The following is a 14,716-nucleotide window of genomic DNA, read 5'->3' as shown; positions in this document are numbered from 1 at the left end:
GATTTGTGCTGGGAGGACCATCCTCATTCACAATGGAATAGACTGTGCTTTCTAAACGTGGCCATCAGGCTCTGCAAATTCCGGCTATTCGTTTCTAATAATGGTACCTGCCTGGGATATTTGTTTTGGAAAACGTTGCTTGAACACATGAACTACAATATCAATTGTGTCACAGTACAGCCCTTATTGAAAATAACTCTTTGTAGGGTTCAAATAGCTGCATAGGTGCTACTACAATAGGAGGTAGTTGGACTTTCAAGTGACATTTACCCATTCTCACAGGCTTTGGGAGATTTTTCTGCCTAGGCGCACTTCTCGTTAGCTGAGGAGTCTCGTTTCGGCTTGCACCTTCAGGTACACTGGGCAGATAATCCAGACGCACTGGTGCAAAACGTTCAGAGCTTTGTGACTATGTAGACAGACCTTCATAAATGAGTCCTGCATTTCCCACTACATGCTACCACTTTTTCTGCACTGAATGGTGGCTAAGGTGTATAGGACAGCATGTTATTGTTTTCTGCAGTGCAGAGTGTGGTGGACATTGAGCCATACTTGCCTACTTTTGAAAAGAGTGACGTGTCATAAAACTGACTTACATCCGAAAGTAAACGAGTCTAAAAGCAGTTAGTAAGATCTATTTGTTGATGATCGCCATAGGAATCATTGTGCCTTATAACCAATGCAGGGAATGATACGAATGATCACATTTCAATGTATAAATCTCTTTTATTTAATATAACAGCTATATAATGGGGGTAAGGCACAATCAGGGAGATTGTTAGACTCTTCAGGGAGACAGGGAGATTCCTACTATTTCAGGGAGTCTCCTGACAATGAGGGAGAATTGGCAAGTATGCATTGAGCCTGATCTAGAGACGGACCCAATGCTGATGTTTACGCATTTGAGCGATTATCAGTAGTCTGCGTATGTGTCCAAGTCGCACTGCTCATGGGACAAGTTACATTACCGTTACCACTCCCAGCGAGGATATATGCACAAAATGATTGGCAGGCTAGGTCCATTTGTGGATGGCAGCATAGGGTGGTGACGTGGCGTGTGACCATTTTCTCGGCGTGTCTGTACCTACATCTGTGACATTGTATGCAGAAAAAATTGCTCTGGCATCTCAGTTCCGCTGCAATTCTGCGCAGGGTTACTCAGAAGTCCGTTAATCGACTGATGCTGCATCTTTGTACGCAGTCGCATGGATTTGCAAAGTCACTGCTGGGCATTTCAATACATATCCCAGCGGCTGCAACATTTGCATATTTTCGCACAGCCGCTATGCCAAATAATTAGCAACCATCTCTGAATAAGGCCCATTACCTTAATTTGCTTGTTTTAATGTATTTGATTATGCTGCCTGGGAAAGAACTGGGCACTTACAGTAGGACCTGATTGTGAGCTGCACACTACTGCGACCACTTTACCATCTTTTGGCATAGTTGCGCCTGCGACTTTATGTTATTGATAGTATCAGCCCTCTCCCTAGTGTACAATAATGCACCTGACTGTGCAAGGACTGAGACACCCATTTTGTGAAACTTGCACCAGCTCCTTGTGAGGTGCAGAATCCCCATCAGAGTATGGCCTCCATTGTGAGCAATAAAGCGTCCGAGTTTGCAACCAACTCAACGACACTCCCACTTTTTAGCTACATAGATGCGTGTGCAGTTGAGGAACATGGATCATTTGCACAAATATCAGCTTTGTGTGCAACTCAGAATCAGGCCCCTAATGTGAAAGACCGTTGCTCTGCTCCTGGACTTTCCTCTTAATTTTATAATTGCCCTCACTGACGCTGAATTAGTTAATTGAGAAGGGCGTTTCAGCACAGGTGAGGGCAATCTTAAGTTAGGGAGATATCCAGGAGCAGAGCATTTTATACCTTATAGAAGGGGTCATGTTAGAGGGTCTGCCAGGTGCCGTGCAGTCAATTGAATACCTCCAGGCACTTAACCTGGGAGCTACATCCATGCAAAGAGATTGAATTCCCCCATATTGTGTCTGAAGTCACATAAACCATAGGCCTCACTATAACCACAAAATTGATGATAACCTCTTTCTGCGCTCACCCATGTCAACATAAATCCAACATTAAAACCCAAAACCAAATTCAAGAGCAGGGTTAAACTCCTAGTACAATGAAAAGTTCTAGTATAATGACAAGTTCATCGATGGTATTCATACAATTCCATAAATCTTCTCCCTAGAGGATGTCCTGATGTTTCTCGTTCCTTAGAAAGGGGAGAGAAGAAATGGAAGTAGACCAATAGTGTAATATGTTTTAAGAGTGGTGTCCCATAAGATGATGTTCTATATGTAGAATAAATGATCATACCATACTCACTCTGTAACCAGAGGTATGCTCCCAGACATTTTCCTTGAAAAAGTAGCCAAGCGCTACAAAACGCGTTGGTTGCGACAAGCGGGCAACATAGACACAGCTGAACAGCCGACACAAGCAACACGCAGCGGTCGACATCACCAGAAGCCGCAATTGCCACACATGTGGAAGCAAGAAGCTTGCCTGGGGAGGACTGCACTATCAGTTTGAAGAACCCGGACTAATTAGGGTAAGAAATAGGGACAGTTCCACCCATACCGCTGATTCAACCTGGCTACATCCCGCAATTTTCAAAAGAGCATAAAAACATTAATGTGCTGGATTGCATCCACCTTCTCCTCATTTCCTCCTCTCTGTATCATTTCCACTCTCACTCTAACTGTATTTTCCTATACATAGCCCAACCCCAAAAATTTTTTTAAACCCTTTTTTTTTTTTTTTTTTTTAAACCTGCATTTTTTATTTATTTATTTTTTAATTAACACATATTAGCGCTCAATCTTTCGTTCATATCCAGACGAAATTTGGAAACTCAATGCATTGTAATAGGCAAAAAAGTTTCTTCAATGAATAGCAGGTGAAAAAAAGTGCAAAATCTTTATTTTGGGGTGCAAACGTGGGGAAGCGACTCAGAACCCTTGGGATAGCCCCCCAAAGGTCAAATCTGGCAAAAAAAAAAATCTGTCTAAAAAGTGGGGGGGACAAGCATAAAAACTAGCAAAATAGGCTTCTTGGGGTGCTGCAAGGATGGGGCAGGTGTTTTTGGGATTGCAGGTGCATGCAGCAGGTGGATTTTTCACGTTTTATATGCTAACACCCATTTTCAAGTACCCCAAATCTGACTGGACTACTTATTTTCACCAAAAAACTGCTTTATGCCATTCTTCACCACTTTAATAAAGACGCTAATAGCAAGCAATTTACACAACTTAAGTACCCATAATAGTTTTATTAGGGCTATTAGTACACATCTATATCGATTCTCCACGTTAGTGCATTTTTTCTGGGGTACAGACTGACTTCCCCAATTCTTTCAGTACTTTCCGCCTGTTCCACATTCGCCGCTTTCCATTTTAGTCTGTTTTAGAATTAAATAGGGCGAGAAAGCGGGGACGCGCACGCAAAAATTTTGCCTTTGAAACAAGCGATTGAGGCGGAAAGTTGTACAGGCAAAACATTTCAGACTTTTCACCTCTAATTGAATCCGGCCCTAAGAGAGCTTCCAGTATGGAGCTTCTCTAATGGTATGCAGTCAAAATGTCGACATTTACTACGTTGACAGTCATAAGGTCGATACCAGAATGTTATGAAGTCAACATTTTTGTGTATGGTTAGGCTTAAATAAGCAAAAAACTGTGTGGACATTTGTGAATGTGGACATTTTAAATGTCACATTCTGACTGTTGACATTCTAAATGTGTACTTTTCATACCACAAGTTATGTGCCTATTTTCATCAGAGAATTATGATCCCAGGCCAATGACCCAGAGAGCAGGCTGGCAATCACTGCCAACTTCGAGTGCAGAGGGGAAGGAAGACGTACAGACGGGTACACAGACGGATCCAAACACCTACAGTCCTCGTGTAAAGAATCTCATGCAGTAACTAGTTACCTATATACTGGATTTGGATACATCCTCAAAAATGAAGTTAGTCATTAACACTCCAAACAGGGTATTCTTTTTAACAATACTTTTAATTAAGTTAGGCTTACTGCAACTATACACAGACTGAACACATCAAAGGTATTAGTGTAAACCAACATCCCTCACTGCCGAACTGCACTGTACTTTGTATGTATAACACCAATACAAAAAGTGATAAGCAGGAATTTTATTCACCCCCCTGCACATCTACACTATATTATTTGAAGAGAACCAATTCTACAGCTTTAGAAAGAATAAAAAAACAAACACACACACACACTATACAGATTTGATAGAAAGCCTTGGTAAGACTGTAAAGCTGTGCTTGATGTGGTGTAGGCTGCATGGTGGTGTCTGTTGGGCTAAGGAGCTGATGCAGAGTTAAATACAAGATGGTTTTGTGTATGTATGTATGTATGTATGTGTGTCTTGCATGATCTGGCACTGAGTATACAACAATGCAGACGATGGGTGGTAAAGTGCCGTTCACACTTAGGCATAGTCTAGTGATGGCATGGTAGGGGGAGTTGTGCTTAGGTGTATTACAGCAGTTTTCAGATGGATCTTTTGCACCAGGGATAGGGCTGGCGTAAGTGCGCACTAATAACCACGAAATTATATGTATTCATAGGGGCTGTCCGACTGGTAAGTAGTTATGAGACCGCGGCCAAACCAACAGTGAAATCCCGGCAAGGGATTTAACATAGGTGTCAAAATACGAATGCCTATGTTAATACTGATGCCGGAACTCCGACCCCCGCCATCCCGATCGTCGCTGAAGGGGTAAGTATTACACTTAGCCCGGGGATGGGGGGAGGGGTTAGGATTATGGGACCCCCAGGAGGACTTAGGGTTATGCACCCCCCGGGGAAGGTTAGGGTGAGGCACCACCCCTGGGAGGGTTAGGTTTAGGGTGTGGGGAGGGGGGGGTTAGGTTTAGGCACCCCTAAGGGAGGGTTAGGTATAAGGAACATACTTACCTCTGTCGGGATCTCCTCCATCAGGCCATCTGCTGTCGGGATTTGAACCAGCGGCTAAACAGCCGCCGGCATTTCAATCCCATTCCTGTCCGACTGCATAGATGCCTACAACTCTGGAGACAGGCAAATATATGCATTTATTTTGCAATGTGGAAGAAATTACGTCTAGCTTGCATTTAACATCAGCTTCTACGGCAGGGCTGTTCAACACGTAGCCATCCTGTGCTGGGATGTATGCTGGGATGTATAGTTCCACAGCAGCTGGAGGGCCGCATGTTGAACACCTCTACCCCATGGGGTAAATCCTATTAGCTGCGAGTTAAACGCAGCATATAGCCACACTATGTAACCTCCAGACTGGAGGATTTATGTTTGCAGCTCTATAGGCATGCGTAGACAAATCCATGAGTATGGGGCAAGATTGGGATGAGAGGGGGGGCAAGTTGTGGTTCTGTTGTCGGCATTTTCATGCTGTTGCAACGGCAACGCGCCCCGTTCCTGGCCAAAAGGAATGACCCCTAGGTGTCCAATAGGCAAAAAGGTGAAGCGCAAAACAAAATAATGAAGTTCTTCATTATTAGGTCACCTACTCTCTTTAGAACTGTTGTACCCATTTTGTGCATTACAGTGGCACACAGATGACGGCTGAGAAGCCCGTCGCAGCTGAGACGAGACAAGTAGCGTGCTGTATTTTTCTTTCCTTTTTGCGTCCTAGATGCATTACAAACGCAGCAAAACAACAGTCACTGTACTACGGACGCTGGGATGCGACTTCAACTAAAGAAGAAATAGTTTTAAACACGTACAAAGTCGCAAATAAGACGCAGTTTGAGCGAGAAAAACGCACGGCGCGGCCTAGTCGCCCTGGATCTGGAGCGCCGAGAAAGGCTGTTTGGTGCGACGTGAGCCACAGTGTATGCGGACACATCTAGCTTCCAAGAGGGCTTCTTATAACGGGCAGACCGATAGTAATAATGCCAGAGTCTAGCTCTCTGCAAAATGAAGCTTTAAGTTTCATGTAGTCCTGGGGAAAAATGTAAAATATAATACACAATTCTAATTTAGAATGTGCAAGCTTTAATATCAAATGATGAAAACACGCTGCTTCTCAAGATGGGAGATCACTGGTTCCCAATGTGGCACCACCCTTAATGTCTCCATAGAATGATGCAAACCAATCAGAAGCCGGTCTCTCATTTCTGATTTTAGGGATGATATAATATTGGCATTCTGAAATAATTTCAACTAGAAAATCCCTAACGTTCATGTGATGACACATTGAAATGAATGAGGGGCCTTTGGATTATCCACTCATACCTCCCAACTGTCCCGCATTTAGAGGGACAGTCCCGTTTTTCTGGGACTGTCCCGCCCGCGTGCCACATTGTCCCGTGATGGGGGGGGGGAGCATACACGCTGAGAGCAACGTGTATGCAGAGCTATAGTAGATGCCGTGCGCATGCGCACAGCATCTATTCAGAGTATGGGGGGGAAGCCCGGGGGCTGCCCAGCATCTCAGAGATGCTGGGCACGCCCCATTAGTGATGTAAACGGAGGCGTGTCATCAGACCTCACCCCTTACAATTAGGCCACACCCCCTTTTCGGACGGTCCCGACTCCCTCCTAGAATTTCAGATGTGGGAAAAAACCCACAGCAGATTCTACTTACCATTTAACTAGCACCTTCTAGAAGATAATAGCTAAAATCTGATTGGTTGCTATGGGCAACATCTCTTTTAAAAATCACTTCTAAAAATTCTCACTTTAGTAAATTTACCCCATGGAATAGGGTCCTGATTCAGAGATGGAGGCAAATGCTATCGCGACTGAGATTCCGTACGCAGAGAACTTGAGAAAATATGCTGATGTCTTGTGCACGGAGACGACCACCTCAGGCGTCTGACATCCGCCATTTATGTACAAAAGGGAAAATATGGGTCGCACATTGAACCTCTGAGTAGAGCTATGCTGTATCAGACAGAGTGACTCTTCTAAGAAGCTGGGGCCTCTGTAGCTGTGACTCATAAAAATCGCTCCACTGCATTGACATTGCGTCCCTGTCTGTATCAGCCCCTATATGGGGTTTTGTAATTTCACATTACAACCACTCTGAAGCCGCATTTCCTGGCGTAACTCAGGCAATTACTACTGTTCACACCAGCAGCATAGGCCAACACTGCAGAGCAGAATGTTCCCATCTCTGCGGCCAGCTCTGCCAGCTAAGCACCTTTTACTGAGCACGTTTTGAGCTTGGAATTCAGACGCAAATTCCGTCCAACTCAAGAGAGCCACACATTGTGATCCTGTCTGTACAGGAGCAACAATTTACACTTTTTTAATATATAGATGGACAATTATCTGATCTGTTATGATCCAGATATTTTAAAATTTCAGAGCAACATGACTAAAATGTACTAAAATTATTATTTATAAATAACCGCTATATATATCTTAGGGACTGAAGCTTAGGAATGATGTCCTGTTGTGTGTAAGTGGGAACATTTATACTGATAGTGAAAGAGAAGATGGAACACCCACGAACCAAATTACAGGAGCATATGTTGATGTACAATGGGAAGATGAAGAAAAGATGAAGTGGCTGTAGGTAACAGACAATAGGAACATGTATGGCACAATGCAACTAGGCTGTAGAGTCATCCTCTACAAGCCGTCCATCTACTGACGTATTTATGCCTTCACAATAATATGTAATGTGAACAAGTGTTACGTTTGGCCAATAAGATCTTTCACTTCAATAAATGTTAGTGGAATCTCCAGCATCACCTGACTGTGCAGAATCCCAAAATGTAGAAACAAAATGCTCCTATTTAATTTCCATCATGGGCGCTGGCAAAACCATCAAAATCCAAACTGACGTCTAGAGTGCTCCTCTCATGGGCATTGTCAAAGCTGTTTTTGCCATGGAGCTGTTTAAGGTGTTTCCTCAGTACAGGTTTGTGTGCAAAGACCATATCACAGTAGTTGCATTTGTGAGGTTTATCCCCACTGTGCAGGTTCAGGTGGTCCTGTAGAGAACATTTTTGGGAAAAAGTTTTGCCGCATATCTTGCACTGAAAGGGTTTGATGCCTGCATGTACCCGCATGTGCCTGTGCAGGTTGCCTTTCTGTGTGAATGTTTTTCCACATAATAAACACATAAACAGCTTGTGCATTTTTAAATGGTTGGCATAGTTTTCCAAATGGCGAAATACTCTAGTGCATTTGGGACACTGGTGATGCCACTGCAGTGTCTTGTCCAAAACCCTATTGCTGGGACCAAAAAGTTCTTTAACGGATGGTCCCATATTGTCACTGCTGTTATCAGACACGGTATAATTGTGTGTAGGATTGTTGTCCGTCTCTCCAGCACGGTTTTCTACAGTAGAATTAATAAGGGAATGCTGAGGCTCCAAGGAATGTAAAGTAGTTTGTTCCGAGGGTATATATTGGCTTTGGCTTACCTTTGCCTTGTCACTGGATGCCTCGCCTATAGACTCAACTTTGACAATCTGGATGTCGTCATTGTCTAGGCTGTCTTCAGAGTTGCTGGCAACTGGAGAATCTGGCTGCAGGGAGTCTTCAATATCCTCTTCTGGCTCTAGAACATCCGCTGCTCCTCTGGTTTCTTCTTCTTCAGTCTTCCTCTCTGGATCTTGCCTAGGTTTAATGAACTTCCACAAGGCCTGTGTGCATCTCTCTACCACATGACTCATCTGCAGAAAGCTGGCGGCTGTTAGGTAGTTAACGAGTTCCATGTCGGGGAACTCAAGGACACCAGTATAACAGGACAGAAGCAGATGTTTGCCAGCTTCAGAGTTCTGCAGTATGGAAATATGAACTTCCTGGGAATTACTGAGCAGGAATTGGTCCCTTAAATAAGGGGAGCCAGCTGCAAACACCACCCTGTGTCCTGGTACCTCGACATCATCAATATGCACAGTGACATCACAGAATTTGCTCTGTTCTCTAAGAGCATTCATTCTCCCCAACATGGAGTCCCCATGATTATCAAGTTTGAAGTGGAGCATTCCCGCTCTCTCACACATTTTTGGTTCTGTAGCACTGAGGACCTATCCCGCCAGTTGAGTATCACATTCGCAGCATGGCTCATTTCATCTGAAAAACAGTTGAAAAAGCAACACTCAAAAATACAAAAAGTTTAGTAACCTGCAATTTTCTCATCACTTATACAGTAGAAAAACAAATACAGTGAGGAGAAAAAAAACCCAACCCAAACCATTATTTTTCTGCAAGATTTCAAAACCATAGTGATACTAAACAATTATTTACTTACATATATTTTCCATACCACAAATCCTAGACAGTTCTCCTAAATAGATTACACACTAGGACAACTTGAAGAATTTTTTTTAACTTATATAGGACAAAAATATATACATATGGGTTGGGTATGATAACCCGATGCTTACAATCCTGTCAGGGGAACTGTAAGTACTGTTTCCCTGCCCTATTTATCCTCCTTTCCTGCACCCAGAAACTAACCATCTCCACCCCGCACCCTAACCCTCCCGGGTAAGTGCCTAACCCTCCCCCTGTAGTGCCTACACCTAACCTCCCCCCGGTGGTGCTTCACCTTAACCTCCCCATCCTGCAGCCTAACCTCAACTCCCCCCCCCACGGCGAACACCTACCCGACCCCGCTGTGATTACGTTTAGGATGCCGGCTGTAGGGATTCCGGCGTCAGCATCTCCAGCCATGTCGGGATTCCTTCGTCAGTCTTCCCACACTGATCGGGATCCCGGCAGTCGGCATCCCGGGTGTCAGTATATTAACCACATCCCATACTTATTCAGCAATCTTACTTCACTATATATTCTTGGTCTTATTGAAACCCACTAAAGAACAATATAAAATAGGACTAAAGTAACTGAAGGGCTTGCATTTTACAAAGCCTCCCAGAACGTTATGCTGTTTAATTGCTTCACCAGCCTTATTACCAAATTAAACGTCCTAATAAAGCTGAAAGGGGTCTTCTACCTTCTTATGTTATATATGAAAATGTAGCGCTGTTCAGTTACCTTTGTGATGAAAAGTACCAAGCACACAACCGAATGCTTCTCAATCATTAAGTGCAGCCTTAAAGTAAAAGTCATACCCTGTATGACACAAACAATAATAACACTTCCATACCTGTCAACTGAATCAGTGTTTTCTGATTTTCCCATTTACTGTCCGATTGCAAAAGTATATATAGCACTAACTCTAATTAATCCAAGCTAGTTTACAGCTGGAAAACAAGTGGGAAAAGCAGAAAAGGGAACTATCACACTGAGAAAAGGAGTCAGCTATGCAAGTCTTTCATCTGGTTACTGTCCTTTGCAGCCACTTACTCCTAATTGGCTGTGACTGCACTCCATGCCGGCTTATTTATGTTTCTCTCCATTCAGACTAGGCAGAGACATCATACACAGATCCATCTTTCTCCAGTGTGCAGTTACTGCTGCGCTCAGTGCGCTGCCTCCAGCTACAGATTCTTCACGCAGACATTATTGTGAAACTCCCCCTCTCCTCTGTTATCTGTGTGTAGTGTACTGTGCACTGCAAGCAGTCATGTGATCACCAGTCCGTGTCCCCGCTCTCTCTGAGCTTTGTGTGTACTGGTACTGCATGCTCTTCTCTGCCACCTATTCTATTCGCCATTTGTAATAGGTGGAGGGAGCAACCATCACAGGCAGGACACTATACAGTACCTCCCAGCAACGGAGGACTGTGATCTGTTTTGTTGTATCAGGTCAGCCATGGAATGCCATATACCGGTCACATGACTACATCCCCATGTAACACACATTTTGCATGGCTGCACTGTGATCAAGTTCACTTTTTGTTGTATACTGTATTAAAATATCTGCTTTCTGGGGCTGTAAAGGACTGGTGTGGGGGTCATAGGTGTGAGTAAAATCCAGATCCTACTGAATACATAGAAAATGCCAGAGTCACTGAAAAAGCCTGATCCATATTAAATACAGAAGAATCGTTTGAAAAATCCGGATCCAATAAAAAATTGGTTCAATAATAACTACATAAATAAAGCTGCATCCACACTGGCACACCTAGAACAACGCTAAATTCACACATTTTTGAGTACTTGTGTACTTTACGGACTCATTGCAGAGAGAACCCAAGTGTCCTACACTCATTATTATTATCAATCATGGTAATGGTTAAATCCCCTTCACGGAGAGGACCCTGACGTCAGTGTCCAGCGTCATTCCCAGTGTCCAGCGTCATTCCCTACCATCCAAGTGGGCATTGAGGGGGGATATAACCTTGTGACGAGCCCGAAGCGTGGCGAGCGCAGCAAGCTCGTGATGGGAAAACTTTCTTTAGGTGGGGACCACCCGCGAGGGGAAAACTTTCTTCTTTAGGTGGGGAAAACTTTCGGTACTTGTGTATGTAAAGTACACAAGTACCATTTAAAACAGTCATTGGGTTCTCTCTTCAATGAGTCCATAAAGTACACAAGTATCCATTTTTGCACAAATTTAGCGTGATTCTGCTGTAAATTGCAGATGACAAAGTGCTTTAACCGAATCTGCGCTTTACGAGCTCCTGGGCTGCCCCAGCAACTCTACTGATCTGTAAACAACATCCATTTACCACCGTCCTGCTATGCAGAGCAGCTGGCAATCGAGAGCACCAATACCCCCCCCCCCCATCCCGCATGCTGTCATGGCATTTTTCAATCACAGGGTGGGTGGGTGCCGCACTATAGACAGTAAAAAGGTAGACAATGTCTAGATAGACACCAGATGTTAGTCAATAGGTCGACTGGGACAAAAGGTTGACACTAAAGGTCAACATGTAAGAAGGTTGACAGAGTCAGATGGTCGACACAGAAACGGTCAACACATTATTTAGGTTAAGGTTAGACACTTAACCTGACGGTTAGGGTTAGGCACCAGAAGGGAGAGTTAGGGTTAGGCACTAGAAGGGACGGTTAGGGTCAGGCACCTACCCCGACGGTTAGAGTTAGGCATCAGGAGGGAGGGTTAGGGTGAGCAAAAAATATATGTGTCGACCATTTTCATGCTGACATTTTGACCCTGTCGACAATTTGTACCTGTTGACCTTACATGTTGACCTTTAGTGTGTCGACCTTTTGTCCCTGTCGACCTATTGACTGTCTAACATCTGGTGTCTATCTTGTCTACCTTTCTACTGTCTATCTGTTAATGCACACCTGAGGAACCTGCACATCCTCAATTATTTAAAAACGTTTCATATGACCTGTAGTAAGAAATATTGGCAACTTGAATGGTGGTGCATCTAAGGGAATTGTCTAGAATTGTCTAGATGTCGTGTATAATACACTAATGGGATAATGTAGCATAAATGGGAGATATGCAGAAAAATGGTGTATAAGGTGTGACAGATCGGAACCAATCTATTGTAATTAATCACCAGCCCAAGCTCATTAGTGTATGTCAGACCCTTGCATTACTGAGATCTCAGGAGACGGAATCAACACAACATCTGTCTTGGCTTTAAGATTCCCTCGGGCTATATTTGCGTGTCATACAATAATATAAAACTCAGCATTCTTACTTTTGCAATATTCGCACATTATATCTCACTATAGCAGTCATTGTTATTTGTACACGTGGGAGTGTTGGGGGGTAAGGATACACAGTCTTATTCATAACACTATCTGTATGTTTATACATTTCAAGGTTCTTCAGCTCATAGCTCAGCAGAAATCAGTCTTTGTAATATTATACATTTAAAGCTATGAATACTTAAAGGCACACACCATTTTGTGACAAGATGGAGTCTTATGTGGATAGCTAAATAGATTTATAATTTTTCCCATCTTTTATTCATAACTTTACTCTATACTATCTACCTAAGAGGAACACGATCTTGCTATACTAAGTATAGGTACATTTATATATAAGTTCCATCTACAGGTACCCTTACATAGTATTATGCATTGATCCATTCCCCATAAAGCAAGTCCACAGTCCTCAGTCTCTAATTGTCTTTTATTCAGTCCATCTTATCATGAATATTCAGGGAAATGATTATAGTCTTGCATTGTCCACATGTTTGCTTGTCATCCTCAATGAGGCTGGTTCCACAAATAGTACAACTTGGAATGTTGTCTTAGGCACAGATGCTATCATAGACTTGAGTCATCATCAAGGCCTTTAGTGTATTTTCCTTGGAGAAACAACAGTCAAGTAATCATTTATATTATTACAAAATTTGCTATTTTTCTGATTAAGAAGTTACTTACGTACGTAAGTAACTTCTTAGTCAGAAAAATAGCGAATTTTGTAATAATATAAATGATTACAAACAAAGCTAAACCTTTATCAATAATTGAAAGAATTCCTGATATCCATCTATTGACTTCATTAAACCATTTAACTGGGTTTAATTTGGAAAACCATTCATTATCATCAAGATCATACTCTAGATTACCATGTCTTTTCCTAGACTGGTCTTTCAGTTCTTTGATTTTCTTCACGTGTCTATGTATCAGGTCAGAAAGGTTATCAGCTATATACATTACAGCAGGCTAGTCTCACTGTAAGACACATATCTTATTAAGCAGCTGTAAGGTACTCAAAGATCAGTCTGAACTGTCCTATACCCTTTACTTTGCAGTTCATTAGAGATCATCTTAAGTACATCAAATATTTCATTTGCAACACTATTAATCAATTTGGCTAAAGCTTCTATATGGTGAACATACTATACATTGAGTCTAGATATTTTTACTGCTTCATCTCTTCATATAAAACTATATATGCAGTTACTCAGCTTAATACTTGTGATAACAACTCAAAGTTTTAAAGCTAAAATTAAACTTATAACAAAACAAAATATACATTTCCACAAGCCTTTGTCAGGCTTGGGGCCTAGGAACATGTATCTATTCACAATATCAAATTACTCCAACTCCCCTCGGATGAAGACTTTGCAATCGGAGACATATATTCAGGTGTCCGTCCCATGAATTTTCACTGAAATAAATGAATTTTGGAATAAACTTTCAAATCTGGACTCAATACCCTTCCTGGTATATTTCCAAATTATCATCCAAATTCCTGGTTGTAAACAGTGGATACCTGTATCAAGATAAAGGACTGGAATAGAAGAAAACACCTAACTATGTATTTTAGTTAATTGTCTCTATAAGATTGATACATAGTACACCATATCTGCAGATGACCTTAATTATGATTTCCTTAACACACTGGAGAAAATAATTTTCTTAATTACCTTGACCATTGTCTTTGCATCAGCCCTCCAACATGCTTACTCTCCGGGTTAGTGATTGATGAGGCTTGTACAAGAGGACATCACATTCAGAACATTTGAGCAGTGTTATAAAATCAATTAGTATCCTTTGTAAGGAACACAGAGTCTGGGGAGTACTTTTCAAAGGGTTTGGGACAGTCTTACCTGGATTGTCTAATGCACATATTAGCCATCCTGTTATAAAGGCCTAGGCTGTGTGTGCACAACCCGGAGCTAGCCAATTACAGTTGGTGATAGCCACCATTGTATCCTTTCCCAAGTGCACCACACCATATATTATCTGGGCATAACTGGGTAAAGTGTTTTTGGTAGACCTAAACATTGACCTTCTCCCACACACTATTTATCTTTAGCTCCTAGCTTTGCTTTTCTCAGCCTCTGGAGCTTGTACCTGGAGCTTTGTGAGGGTACTTAAGTCAATCTTGGGGGCGGGATCTACCACATAAGTAGGTT

General features: G+C 42.5%; 1 protein-coding gene across 1 annotated transcript; it reads right to left on the bottom strand.

The window, feature by feature from the left end:
- Positions 1-6,776: 6,776 nt before the first annotated feature.
- Positions 6,777-12,956, bottom strand: LOC148542762 (zinc finger and BTB domain-containing protein 26-like). The gene is made up of 2 exons (XM_088466725.1): positions 12,914-12,956; positions 6,777-9,090 (listed from the first exon to the last, which is right to left on the bottom strand). The coding sequence occupies exon 2, from the start codon at positions 9,018-9,020 to the stop codon at positions 7,803-7,805; it is 1,218 nt and encodes a 405-aa protein (XP_088322851.1). The 5' UTR covers positions 9,021-9,090; positions 12,914-12,956; the 3' UTR covers positions 6,777-7,802.
- Between the last annotated feature and the right edge of the window lie 1,760 nt (positions 12,957-14,716).

Source organism: Taudactylus pleione, unplaced genomic scaffold (genome assembly GCF_031769625.1).
Source record: "Taudactylus pleione unplaced genomic scaffold, aTauple2 ptg000009l, whole genome shotgun sequence".
NCBI classification, from domain to species: domain Eukaryota; kingdom Metazoa; phylum Chordata; class Amphibia; order Anura; family Myobatrachidae; genus Taudactylus; species Taudactylus pleione.
The sequence above is the reverse complement of the archived record's forward strand: the minus strand, read 5'-3'. Positions and strand labels throughout refer to the sequence as shown.

Bases quoted from the DNA above. Each gene is read 5' to 3' on its own strand.
- LOC148542762 (XM_088466725.1), bottom strand. From the start codon at position 9,020: ATGTGTGAGAGAGCGGGAATGCTCCACTTCAAACTTGATAATCATGGG.